Source organism: Micromys minutus (genome assembly GCF_963924665.1).
Source record: "Micromys minutus genome assembly, chromosome: 29".
NCBI classification, from domain to species: domain Eukaryota; kingdom Metazoa; phylum Chordata; class Mammalia; order Rodentia; family Muridae; genus Micromys; species Micromys minutus.
In genome coordinates, this window is record NC_137964.1 from 27,350,120 (window position 1) to 27,363,308 (window position 13,189).

Below are 13,189 nucleotides of genomic sequence, written 5' to 3' on the forward strand. Positions count from 1 at the left end.
GCAGAGCTTTTTTTTTTTTTTTTTAATTAAAGTTGTGAAACATGGAAGTGGGAGGCCCAAGTACCCTGCACCTAATTCCTATTTTTAAAATAACATGTCTTACCTTCCCTGCAGTCCAAGCCCACATTAGATGCTAGTTCTCAGGGACCCTGCAATGTCAAAGTCTGGCAGACAACTGATCCCCATGAGGTCAAGAAATTAATGTATCTGCAGATGTTGCGATGTATCTATTTCCAGGGACCAGGGACAACTAAAGACAGCAGAAGTTCAATCCCAAGACAGAGAGAAGACATTTGCATTATTGAGAGTAAATAAAGATCAAAATCCACAGTATGTAAAGAAAAACAACGAGTCAATAAGAAGACAGTTCACAAGAGGAAGGCATGGACCAAAAACACAGCGGGTGCTTCCCAGAAAGAGAACAAAATGGCTGCTAAGAAAGATGAAGCCCCCAGTCTTAGGCTGCAGGCCTGTGGACCGTCCTAAGCAGCCTCATTTAAAGGTATCAGTGTTTGACCAGCAGGATTAACTTCTTAAGTTTGAAGGCAAACTGTTCAAAAGTTCCGTTAGAGCTCTGTGAAGTTCCCCTGGCTGGCAGCTGTTAGGAAGGAAGGAGGAGGAGTCCAGGGTTGTGGGCCCCAGTGTCTCCGGATCCCATTTGGTGGGGAAAGATAGCCCTGAATCTCATGGGCTATCTACATGGGCCGTGTAAGGCCAGCTAACCTTCCTCTTTCAGAGTAACAGTGGACATTCCTAGTTGGGGGTTCTAGAGAGCTGTGTGAGTCAGGGCCTTGGGTAGCTTTGGGCTCCTGTCCTGAAGGATTTTTCATAACCCCTTACTATACAAAAGAACTCTCCAAGCCACACAACTTCCTCCTTAGAGAGTAAAACTGTGTCCCAGTGCAACAGATCACTCTCCCTGGGCTTTGTTGACTTTGCACACCTCCTGCACCCTCACACTAATACCCAGAGGCTCCCTAGTGCCTGCTGTGTGCAACTCTGCCCTAACAGCTCCTGGCCTGGGCTGTAGAGCTGGGGCGACTGGGAGGAGGGAAGAACCTGTGCAGCTTCCAGGAGGCCTTATCCCTGCACATGAAGACTTTCCAGTGTGATTTTTTTAAGGTAAGTATCCCCTTCTCTGGGTAGAGAAAGAAGCCCACTTTCATTCACTTTTCCTCCAGAGTGACCTTCGGTGATGTTGTTTCTCATTAGTCTTTGTGACCTTAGGAGGACGGAGAGATGTTGCCCACAGCACCCATTCCCTAGAAGGAATTCAGCCAAACCTGAGATGTGGAATCAGGCTCTGTGCCTCCCAGGCCGAAGTCTCCTTCTACATCTCCAGTTCAGGTGCAGCCTCAGGAACTGACAAGTCAACTGAAACCTATCCAGGACACTCTCATCTCTCACTGTGTCCCTCCTAGGTCTCTAGGGTGCCTCTGCATCAGTTTACCTAGGAGTAAGGCAGTTCACAGTTTGTCTTCCTCAGCTCTCTGAATATCCAAAGGTTATAAGTCAGCCTGGCAGGATGCTCTGGTAACACATGTGGCTTAGAGTAGTAGCTTACCTACATGCTGCCTCAGTTTCCCTATTCATAAAGCTGACAGTAATCTCTACCTCAGGATCCATGAAGTTTGAGGGACTCTGTGTGGCTTAACCAGGTCATGTTCTTTTCCTCAAAGACTGGGCCCCAGTGGTGTGGGTGTGAGTGGGACTTTGAGTGTGTCATCCCCCAGATCAGTGAGTTGGTGTGGTCTAGAGTCTGAGTGAGTGAATGAGACAGCATTTAAAAGAGAGTAAGAAGGGATCAGGTGACCCATTGTGCCCTAGTTGGATCTTTACCCTGGGTGTGTAACTTGGTCTTTGATTCCTCAGTTTCTCCACAGTTTCTCTGGCTGGTCACAGCAACACCTGATCCTTTGGAAGGTGCCTTGGGGTGCCCCATCTCACCAATACTTATCACCTTTGGTCTCTGTGACCCTAGGGCTCCTTGCTCCCATAGGGACCCAGAGCATCCTACACAGCAACTGTGAAATCAGGGGCTGGATGCAGGCCGTGGACAACCAACTTGTGAAGAACTCCAGTTGACTTTTGGTACAGCTCCATGTTGACCCGTTCCCTCAGAGCTGTTCTGTTCTCCATGGGCTTCTTGGGGGTGTTCCTGACCAGACAAGGCAGGGTGTGATGCCTGAGTCACCTCCCTCAACTGAGCCCTCAGGGGAGTTTTGTTTCTCCCCAATCTTCTTGAGATGCTCCTGAGCTGAAAGCAGGGTGTGTCTCTGAGCCCCTTCCCTCAGCCTAGCTCATCACTTTCTTTCCTCCTCCCTGAAGGCCCTCTCCTCCCTCAGCTCAGCCCAGGGCGTGATTGAGATCATCTGTTCATGACTCTGTTCACTGTACTTGTGGCCTAGAGGATGACCTGGGGTCCTATTCCTCCTGACCTTGACACTCCCTACATCCGTCAGACTTGACACGGGTGTTGGCCACGTTTGGTTGAGTGACACTTGTTAAGATCCACAAGGGGGCATGGAAAAGTATAGATGATCTGGGCACAGTGACACAGCATAATGCCAGCAACAGGGGCTGAGGCAGGAGGATTATTGTATGTGGAAGTCTACCCTAGCCTAAGTGACTGAGATGCTGTTTCATAACAACAACAAAAAGTGTCACTGAAATAGCTTAGAGGGTGCAGGTGTTTGTCACCAGGGCTGATGGCCTGAGTTTGGTCCCTGGGGGCACACATGGTGGAAGGAGAAAAAGCTGATACCTACGACTTCTCTGACTTCACATGCTCACACACATTCACATGAAATAAATGGAATAAAATATTTTAAACTTAATTAGCCTGCTCCACACCCAGATCTCAGGACCCTCAGCTGCCTCTTGTCCTCCCATCCTGACACTTGTGGGAGGGGCCTTCAGCATCCCAGCTCCCTCAGGCCTGGGCAGAGTCCACCAAGGGGCCTCTGCTCTCAGTCAGTCTGTGAGGACTATAGTTTTTGCTAAAGTCTAGCCTCTGTCCTGAATGACAAGGCCATGGCTTCTGCTGCTTCAAAAAAAAAAAAAAAAAAAAAGAAAGAAAAGAAAAAAGAAAGAAAAGAAAAGAAAAGTCCCTTAAAGCCGGCTCTGAATTGTTGCCATGACCACTGGCAGGGCCACTATTTAAAGAACTTCCTAAGGCTTCCGTTCCTTCCTCTCTGCATTGATTTGTGATGTGTGTGTGTGTGTGTGTGTGTGTGTGTGTGTGTGTGCTTGCTTTCCTATTTAGGATTTCATTGCTGGGAAGTGATACCATGACTAAGGCAGTCAATCCTATATAGGAAAAGGTTTAATTGCTGAGGGCCTACTCTTTCAGAGTTTAGTCTATTATCCTCCCGGAAGGAAACATGCAGGCAGTCATGGTGTTGGAGACAGAGCTAAATGTTCACCTTGATCTGCAGGCAACAGGAGATTGTGCACCACACTGGCTGTAGGAGACCTCAAAGCCACCCCCACAGTGACACACTTCCTCCAACCAGGCCACACCTATTCCAGCAAGGCCACACCTCCAATAGTGCCACTCCCTATAAACCAAGCATTGAACTGGGGAAGCCCCTGCCCTACAGTACGCCCTGCATCTGCTCACAGTGTGCCTGGGAATGTGTGTAATGTCACCAGGTCCAAAAGAGCTGTGGTTTTCCAAATAGAGTTGGAACTAGTCACCAAGTTCATGCCGCTTCCAATTGACTGGAGACTGTATTATGGCATTTCCTTCAACTACCTGAGCATACAGCTCAACAGGACAGGTAGCTCGTTCACACATGCCTTCACTTCCTGTGGACTGTCAGGCTGCACTCCTGTGGAAAGATGTTTATGGAGCATCTCCTGAGCCGGAAACTCTCCTGCTGTCACCTGGTTGACATGAGCCCTGAAAGTCAGGGTTGGGCTCTCCTACCTGCTGATGTGGAGACCAAAACTCTGACATTGTTGAGACCCAGTCAGCAAAGGAAGGGGAGAACCTGGAGTGGGAACTGAGATTTTCCAACAGTAACAGGGCTGTGGGGCACCAAAGCCCTGCTGTGGATCAATTACCTGTAAATAAAAACGTACTATGTCACCCTAGGTAGTGACACATCTTGATTATCTCTTGTGTTCAGTTTTCCCATGTGACTGGCTGGTCCCATTCTCCCCATCTTACAGATCAGAGAACCTAAGGCACCTGCCCCAGGACACACAGCTACTTAAAGGTAGAGGATTCGAATCCAGTCCTTTCAGGTCATTCCCAAGGATGCCTCCAGGCTTGTGTATGCTGTGGGGCAGGGAATCTGGCCAAACTTTGGATAGGGATGCTCTGCAAGGCATCTCCTCTGCTTCTACGCAGCAGTATCTGGGCCACTGGCCAGATAGTCAGCCTCCTGTTTGAACGTCTCTCTGCAGGCCAGTGATCCTGGACCAGGCTGACCCCTAAAGAATCAAAGCTGGTTCACACCCACTGGGCTGATGGCTGCCAAAATTAGCAGCTGGGACTTAGCTACAGTATTCCTGCTGTAAAAAGAAGGGTGGTTCCCGAGTGAGCTGCTGGGAAGTGCTGGTGAGACCCTGTCATCATCCTGTCCCCTTGCACTCAGCTTCGGTCCCTCCATCTATTTGGAAAATGTTTTCACTGAGACATGGTCTTTTCCCAAGGGTCTCCACACTCCTTCAGGGCCAGCCTCATGACTTGTTTTACAGCCATTGATCGCCACCAGAGGTTTCACAGTGTGTATGCATATTGAGTTAACTGTCTAGGAGATCATAAAGCCATTTTTATATAATAACAATTCAAGAGTCAGAAGTTAGAAGAGCAGAAACTACGTTTATAATGTTTAATGTCTCCTGGTCCACTGCTTGATGGGATAAAGTTTGGAGGTTTCTTAGAAATGCCTGCAGGCAAATCGTCCCTAAACTGTTAGGAAAGAGGCGTGGCAGAGGTCTGACTCACAGCCCCGCCCTGTCTAGGAAATCGAAACCAACTGTAGATAGAAAGGGCAGCTCGCCTTGCTGCAGCCTGCTTTCACTTCCGCCTCAGTCAGGATGGCCGAGGATCTCAGCAGTACCCCTCCCTGGGAGCTGGAAAACTTCATAAATGATCACATACTTGGTGACACCAGGTTCCTTACTAAGCTCAGAGCAGACATCGACATCATCGGTGCTTTCCTGCAGGAGAGCTGCTTCCAAGGAGCCGTCCACCCTGTGAGGGTCTCCAGGGTCATGATGGTGAGTCCATTAGCCTGAGCTGACCAGGGTGGGCTGGGAGAGGGCTCTCATAGTCAGCCTGCAGTCCTGAGTGGGGCTTCAGTTACCTCCCTGCTCTGTGCAGGGTGCTCATGTACACCCCAGCTATGGCACAGGGCAGAGAACAGAACAGACCACACCTGCTGGATGATGGACTGATGGACGCTCATTGCCCATGGTCCCCTGTCACATGGGACTTTATGACAGCGGTCCCTACCTCAGTCACTGTGAAGGCTGCAGAGATGTGTTTTGTAATGTCCACTCATCTATGTCAGGGGTGAAATGTGTTAGTGATTGTACCCAGCATTTTATTTAGGAAGGCTCCGTATATTATCATTTGTTATTGTGTCTAAAATTTTTTCTTTATGAACTCAATCCTCTTAATTTTAAATTTTGTCCTGTGACTTTTTTCTATTGTATAGAGCATCTTCATAGAAGCATAGAGTACTTTTAGCATTTCACCATTAATATTATGCTAAGGAAAGGCATCACCACATGCGTTTTGTTTGCCAACACAATCTCCTTACACCTGCTAGCATCCTAGACCCTCCACTGTGACTTCCCCAGAGATTGTTTGCAGCAAGATCTACATTCCTCGGAGAGAAGTGCTCTTTTTTCTCTCCTCATACTCGCCCTAGCTCCTCCCTTCATTTACAATGCCCCCACACACAGCTGCATTCAGTCACATGGCCATGGGCAGGCACATTAAAATCTAGCCTTTGTGGAGAAACAAAGATGTTTGACGTTCTGAGTCTGACTTATTCCCATAGATGAGGTAGTCTAGAACCCTGGTGTTTTTATTGTTGTTTTAACATAGATTCCCTTTTCCCTATTCAGGGTTGACTACTATTCCTTTACACATATGCCAGTTCTCTCTGCATCCTTTATCCTGGTTGTCGGGCTCCTAGGCTTTTCAGCTTCTGGACTGCTAGGGCGGGTTTTATACTCCTTTCTCATTCTTTCTCATCATTGTCTTCCAGAGTGGCTCTTTTGACAGTGACTCAGACCTAAAGGACACAGGGGAAGTCAACATCACTGTCTTTTTAAAAAATATCAGACATTTTGATGAGGTGTTTGAGTATTCTGAAGATATCCTTAAGGAAATCAAGGAACAGCTGTGTAAACTACCAGGGGAGAAAGAATTTCAGTTGTGTTATGAAGTTCAGAATTCAGAGGATCCTAACCCCTCGTATCTGACCTTCAAACTGAGCTGCCCTGAGCTGCAGAAGGAGGTGGAATGCAGAGTGTGGCTGGCCCGTGATGTCCTGGGTAAGTCAGACGGCCTCAGGGCCTCAACTTGTCTTTTCTACCTGATTTCACCCTGCCTTCTGTCTGTCTGCCAGTCTCACTGTGTGTCTCTGTCTCCCTCTCTCTCTGTCTCCCCCTCTCTCTCCTCCCTTCCAGTCCCCTGTCCTCTCACCCTCCCCTCTCGTTTTTCTCTCCCCTCCTCTCTCTTTGTCTCTGTCTCTCCCTCCCTCTACCCTCCCTCCTTTTCTCCCTCCCCCCCCCTGTGTCTTCTTTTATCTTTCTATTGCTCATGGATTTTCTCCTGCATGGGGGGGGGTGTTACATATGGATACATTGTTTCTGTGTATGTTGCAAATGGAGGTTACACAGCTCAGGAGCCAACCATCTTTTTAAGACTGAATCTCCCTGCTTTATAATTCATCAGATAAACTAGAATATCTGGGCAAAAAGCCACATGGACCCTGTAGTCTCCACCTCCCCATCTCTGTGATTACCACCCTACCTTCACCACTCCTGATTCTTCCCTGAGTCCTGGAGATCTGGTGTGTGTCCTCATGTTTGTGAGAAAATCGTATTACTGAGCCATCTGCTCCGCCCATACCTTCAATTACTGAACTGAAAACCCTTATTGTTTGAGAAATTCACCCAGAGTATCTCCTTAAAGGTAAGCTGGGGAAAAGGGATATTAGAATTTTGGGAGTGGGAATCCATCCCAGAAGGACATTAGGTTTAGGAGAGCCATGGAGAAAGTCCAGTCTGAGCCAGCAGGGACTGAGAGGACCAGCCTGAGAGTAGGACCAGGGCAGCCTGCTGTGGGAGCTGTAAGAGGCTTAGAACCCTGCTCAGTGGAGGGGATGAGAAGGGAGTGCACCAGAAATGATCCGGGAAGGCTGCTCCTGCAGAAGCCTGTCTTGCTCATAGACTTCCCCAATCTGAGGCAGCTTTCTGTTTAGGGATGGGCCCCACCACCGAAGGACAACACACACTCCATACACAAAATATATCAGAGAGTGTAAGCATGAGATATGCAGTAGCCTGCTCCAGAGTAAACTTTGATGCAAGCAGAAGTGTATACAGAAGACAACTGACAAACAGAAGATAAAGCATATAGACTATGGTTGGCCCTTATCAGATGATCTTATGGACAGAGTATGCTGCTTTCTCTTACCACTGTCTCTAAGCCTGTGAGTAAGGCACTGCATTAGAACCAGTTTGTGGCACAGACTTTCCAGGACCAAGTCCTGTGCCCAGGCCATAGGTGTGGTGAGCTCGTGGCTGTATGAGGAGTGCTGCTTGCTATTCATGAATTCTGCCATGTTCATTGAATCCCATAGACAGTGATTGTGACCCTAGAAAGAAGGAAGGTCCTCAGAGCAGGGTAGAGTCTAAACATGATCGTAACTTCCTTTCTAGATGAACTGAGAAAAAAACAGGTGTTTGACATTAAAATCTACAACAAAATATACACCCAACTCATTGATGAGTGTACCACCCAGGAGAAGGAAGGCGATTTCTACCTGTGCTTCACGGAGCTCCACCAAGAATTCCTAAGGAATCATCCATGCAAGTTAAGAAATCTCATCTGTCTGGTCAAACACTGGCATCAACTGGTAAGACATCTGACACAGACACTGTGGGCCCTGTGTGTACAGAGTGTGTAAGTAGGTCTGTTCCAGCTTGCTGTCTATTGACTGGACAGCTTCATCACATAACCAGTGTGCCTTGGGAAGAAAAGGCCTTATTTGGTTACATATTCTAGTCACAGAACACTATTGGGGGGAATTCAGGACAGTAACTGAGGCAGAAAGTATGGAGGAATTCTGCTCACTCCCTTGATCTCCGTGGCTCACTCAGATTGCTTTATTTTACAACCCACATGCCCAGGCACCAACCACATCCATCTGGATGAAGTCTCCACAGACCATCCTAAAACAGACTGCTAGAGGCATTATCTTAAAGGTGTCTCCTGATTGATGATGCTAGCTTATGTGCAGTTGACAAAAACTCTCCTTTACAAAGTACCCTCTCTCAAGTTGATGCTCACACATTTCTATTGAACCATAACCTTTCTTTTCTTGATGTCCTTTAAGTACCCACATCTATATTACATCATGAAACATAGTATAGCTTTAAAAATCTCAAATTATTTAAAATTGTTTAAAATTATCAACACTCAAGATTAGTCTTTCAACAGTGGGCTTATAAAATCAAAAGCACACATTAAAAAATTTCTTATTCCAAAAGGGAAAAAACAGGTCACTGTCACAATGAGATCAAAACACAACCAAAATCCAGCAGAACAAGAGGCTCAGTATCTGATATCTGGGACCCACAGTTCCCTGAGCTGCTGAGGCTCTGCCATCCACAGCGCACACAGCTGGTCTCAGGTTCAGGCCAGCTCTGTTCTCACATCGCTCTGTCCTGACAGTTGTCTCCTGCTCAGGGCACGTCCAGTGTCTCAGGGTCTCCACTGAGACTGCGGCTGCACTTTCACCAATGTCCTCCCTGGCCTCTCCCAGTGCCAGTCCTCAGCTGCTCCCCATGATGCCTCCAAACCTGCAAGTTTCCAAGGACTAAATTCTTACCACCAGGGAGGCCTGTCTGCAGTACCAATGTGGATGCAAACCAGAGAGGCAGTCTTGGGCCCCCTCTACTACAGATTTTCTTTGTTGACCATGAAGAAACTCTTTCCCGACTATTGATCCCTATGGTTTAGGTTTCTTCTCAATCTGAGCTGATTTTCAGCCCCAGCTGATGAGAAATTACTAGTACTTAATCCAACAGGGCGCACAATGAGCCCAGATAGGGACTTTGCTTTTCTCTGAACCTTCACACTTTATCTCCTGACCACTGCCTTGCTCTCAGCTCCTGTCTTTCAAGTTCCTACAGATAGCACATGAGCCTCTCAGCCCTCAACAGCTTTCCCACCTGAAATTTCAAAATGCTTTCTGAATCCTCCCCAGGAGCAACATAGCAGGTCAGTAAGACCTGTGCCTTCTCCCTGGGACCAGTTTCTGTCCTAGTTTACACAAAAGCTGAGAAAGAACAGGGGTGAGGGAAAGTGAGTGGACAGAGGCAGAGTGGAGGGACAAGAAAGATATTGGGGTGGGCACAAGTGACAATGATATTCTTTGAGGGAAAAGAAAGGGGGAAGAGGTGACCTGGGAAGATGGAGGTGTTCCATACTTGTTCTAACTGACTTCTAGTATTATTTCACTCTTCTAACTCACTTCAGCCACTTTTACTTCATTGACTTACGGTTGCTGCTTCATCTACGTCTTTGGATTTCTGCATCTTTGATTGGCAGTACTTTCTGTCTTTCTCTCTGGAAGGTACGACTTGCCATTTCCAGGTACCATCTCTCCAAACTTTTGATTTCTCAATATAATCTGGGCCTCTCTGATGTGTTTGTGGCCTTTGTATATGTGCACCTGTTCCTTGGAGCACATGTCTTTGTGTGTGCTTGTGTGTGCATAAGAATGTGGAGGCCAGAGTGTGAGGGCAGGTTATCAGTCACTTCCCAGCTTGTGTATCAGTCAGGGTCTCACACATGACACACAGTGTGCTGAGTCAGCAGGTCTGGACACTCCTGCAGTCTCTTGAATCCCCAACTCCACCACCTGATGCTGAGATTATGAGCTGGCTTCCTCACTAGCCTGAACCATGTTTAAGATCTTACCTACACTTGACAAGGTTTTACCAAGTCAGCCCACCTAATCCACAGAGCCATCTCCCTGCCCCTTCTCAATTACTTCAGAGACCATGAGACAACTTCCATAGTGAGCACTCCTTTTGTCCCGCCCCCACCCTCACTCCCAGCTGTCACTCATGCTGTCTTGACTCCTCCTCCTGCTAGTGAGAGCTGTCTTTGTGGAGCACACAGTCTATCTCAACCACTCAGCTCTTGGCTATAGCACAGGAGGGGGCAGAGACTGAATCCAAGTGACTGGGCGTGGCTGTGTGACAATAAACCTATAGGGACATCCTCAGGTGGCAGCTGAATTGAGCCTGTGTGCAGTGGCCCCCACACCACAGCCCAGTGCCCTGTTTTTCTCATTGCCTTTCTCTTCTCAGTGTAAGGAGAAGCTGGGGGATCAGCTGCCCTCAAGGAACGCCCTGGAGCTGCTCACAGTCTATGCCTGGGAGTGTGGGAATGAAGATTTTGATTATGACATAGCCCAGGGCTTCAGAACTGTCTTGGAACTGGTTATCAAGTACAAACAGCTTTTAATCTACTGGACAGTGTATTACAACTTTGAACACCAGGAGATATCCAAATACCTGCACAGACAGTTGTCCAGAACCAGGTAGTCTGTCCCCCCATGGCTCTTCTCCCCATCAGTACCAGGCTGCACTTGTGTGGAAAGGGGGAGGGGGAGCTCTGTGTGTATGGAGCATCTCCTGCACTGGGCACTGTCCGGCTGTCACCTGATTGACATGAGGTTCTACAGCCCTGGGAGGAAGGGCTGGGCTCCCCTGTGTGCAGATGAGGAGACCAAGGCTCTGACAGTATCCAGACCAAGCAGAAAAGGAAGGGGACAACACAGAGCACAAACTGAGATTATCCAACAGTCACAGTGTCATAAGAGCTGTGACACACCAAAGACCAGAGATGGGGGTCCCAGAACATTCAGCTAATAAAGAGAAGACAATTCAAACCCAGTTCATTCAGGTTCTGTCCAAGGATCCCTCCAGTATTGCTATATGTTATGGGGTAGGGTCTCTGGCCAAACTTCAGTAGGGTTTTCTGCTGGGCTCCTCCCCTACCCCTGTGCAGTAGAACTTGGAGCACTGGCCTGCTGGTCAATTCATCTCTGAATGTTGCTCTGCAGGCCTATCATCCTGGACCCAGCTGACCCAACCAGGAATGAGGCTGGTGGTACAAACATGGGCTGGAATAATCTGGCAGATGTGGCTCAGAAGTGGCTGGAATATCCATGCTTTGAGAACAGGGATGGTTCCAGAGTGAGCTGCTGGGATTTGCAGGTGAGACCCTGTCATCATCCTGTCCCCTTGCACACAGCTTAGGTCACTCCATTATATTATTTTTGAAATATTCTCATGGAGACATGGTCTTTTCCTTAAGGTCTTCACTCTCCTGTGGGTCCAGCTGCTTGCCTTGTGTTACAGCCATTCTGGTGCCTTTGAGAGCTATCAAGGGCTGGCAAAACGGCTCGGTGGGTAAAGGCACTGCCAACACAGTGGACATGGCTTTGATCCCTAGAATTCGTATGGTAGAAAGAGAGAACACACTCCCAATATTTCCTCTGACTGTCTTCTCTCTTCTGCTACATGGGTAGACATGTGTGCACACATGTACATTCACACCCACCCACACCCACACCCCCCACACAAATTTATGCTAACTCATACAGTTGCACCCATAAAATACTAACACTTTCTCATGCTCACATGCTTTTACACACATTTAGTCACATGCACTAACTCTAACACATTCATACATACCAAGTCCCACATACACAAGCATATGCTCACATGCAAGTACACACATGTATGCAGAAGCACACACACATTGATGCAGGGACCAGAAGGGACAGCCTGTAGGATAAGACACCTGAACCCACTAGCTCAGGGACACGCAGATAGAGTGTAGTGGGGCTGGGATCCTGTGGACTCTGAAGCCACTGTCAGGTCCTCGAAGCACCTGTCTTTCCTGTCTCATTGTCATGTGGCCAATGGGACTCAGAATGGCTGTGTCACAGCCACAGAGGCATAGAGGGACCTGCACTTGGATCTTGCCCTCCTGGGGCAGGTTCTTCCTGATGCTAGGGATCCAGTGATGTTACCTGTGCCCTCCAGACAGAGCTAATATGGCTACAGGGATGTTGGAACCATAACCCAGGTCAGGAAGGAAGTCTGATGGGTGTGGGAGTGGAGATTGAGGATGAGGAGGGAAGTCAGGCTGCAGTGACCTATAGTAGTGACCCACAGCAGACAAGTGTCTACACCTGTTTTGACAGATGTGTGACTGAGTGAGGCTCTCTCCGGTGGGGCTATATGTAGCCTCAGTCATTCAGCCATGAAAATGTCCTGATGGCTAACTTACCAACATGGGATGTGTTGTCCCTTCTTCTGAGAGGCTTCGGGGACCAACAAAGAGTGTCCACCTCAGAGATCATTTACACCCATCCAAGTAGAAATGGAAATTATCTACATGAATATATATTTTCCATTCCAGATGGAAGCTCCTGGGCCAAACCAACTGTTTAGATATTTTCTTTGATTTTGGTTTATTTTGAGGTGGGATTCTGCTGTGGATCTTGCCATCCTCCAGCCTTACTTAGTACTGTGATGACAGCGGTGTACACCAAGGGTTCTAACCATGCTCTTCCTTCCCTCCCTCCTCAAGTGGACACATAAAAACTTTAACAGGTTACGTTTCTGGCAAACCCGTGACCCAGAGAAGAGAGGAAGCCATCCAAGGCCTAAGTGAAGGAGGGTCCAACCTGTGATCAGACTCCAGGCTTCTGACCCCTGCCTGCACACGCCTGCATCCTGTTCCATCACAGACCCTTCCTCATGGCCTGATTCATCTGCCTTATTCACCAACTGTGTTCTCTGGGAGACAAGAAACTCAGAAGGACAAGAGAGTACACAAGTTTGAATTTTACTATCTACCTGGCTGCTTCTGTCCAATGTCTGATCAACAATAAACCACAGCATTCCATGA

General features: G+C 48.0%; 1 protein-coding gene across 1 annotated transcript; it reads left to right on the forward strand.

The window, feature by feature from the left end:
* Window positions 1-5,049: 5,049 nt before the first annotated feature.
* LOC308439354 (inactive 2'-5' oligoadenylate synthetase 1C-like) lies at window positions 5,050-13,189 on the forward strand (the record flags this gene model as incomplete). The annotated part of the gene is made up of 6 exons (XM_080941120.1): window positions 5,050-5,232; window positions 6,231-6,519; window positions 7,912-8,108; window positions 10,573-10,805; window positions 11,331-11,484; window positions 12,892-13,189. 6 exons carry the CDS (start codon window positions 5,050-5,052, stop codon window positions 12,913-12,915), a joined length of 1,080 nt encoding a protein of 359 aa, XP_080797246.1. The 3' UTR covers window positions 12,916-13,189.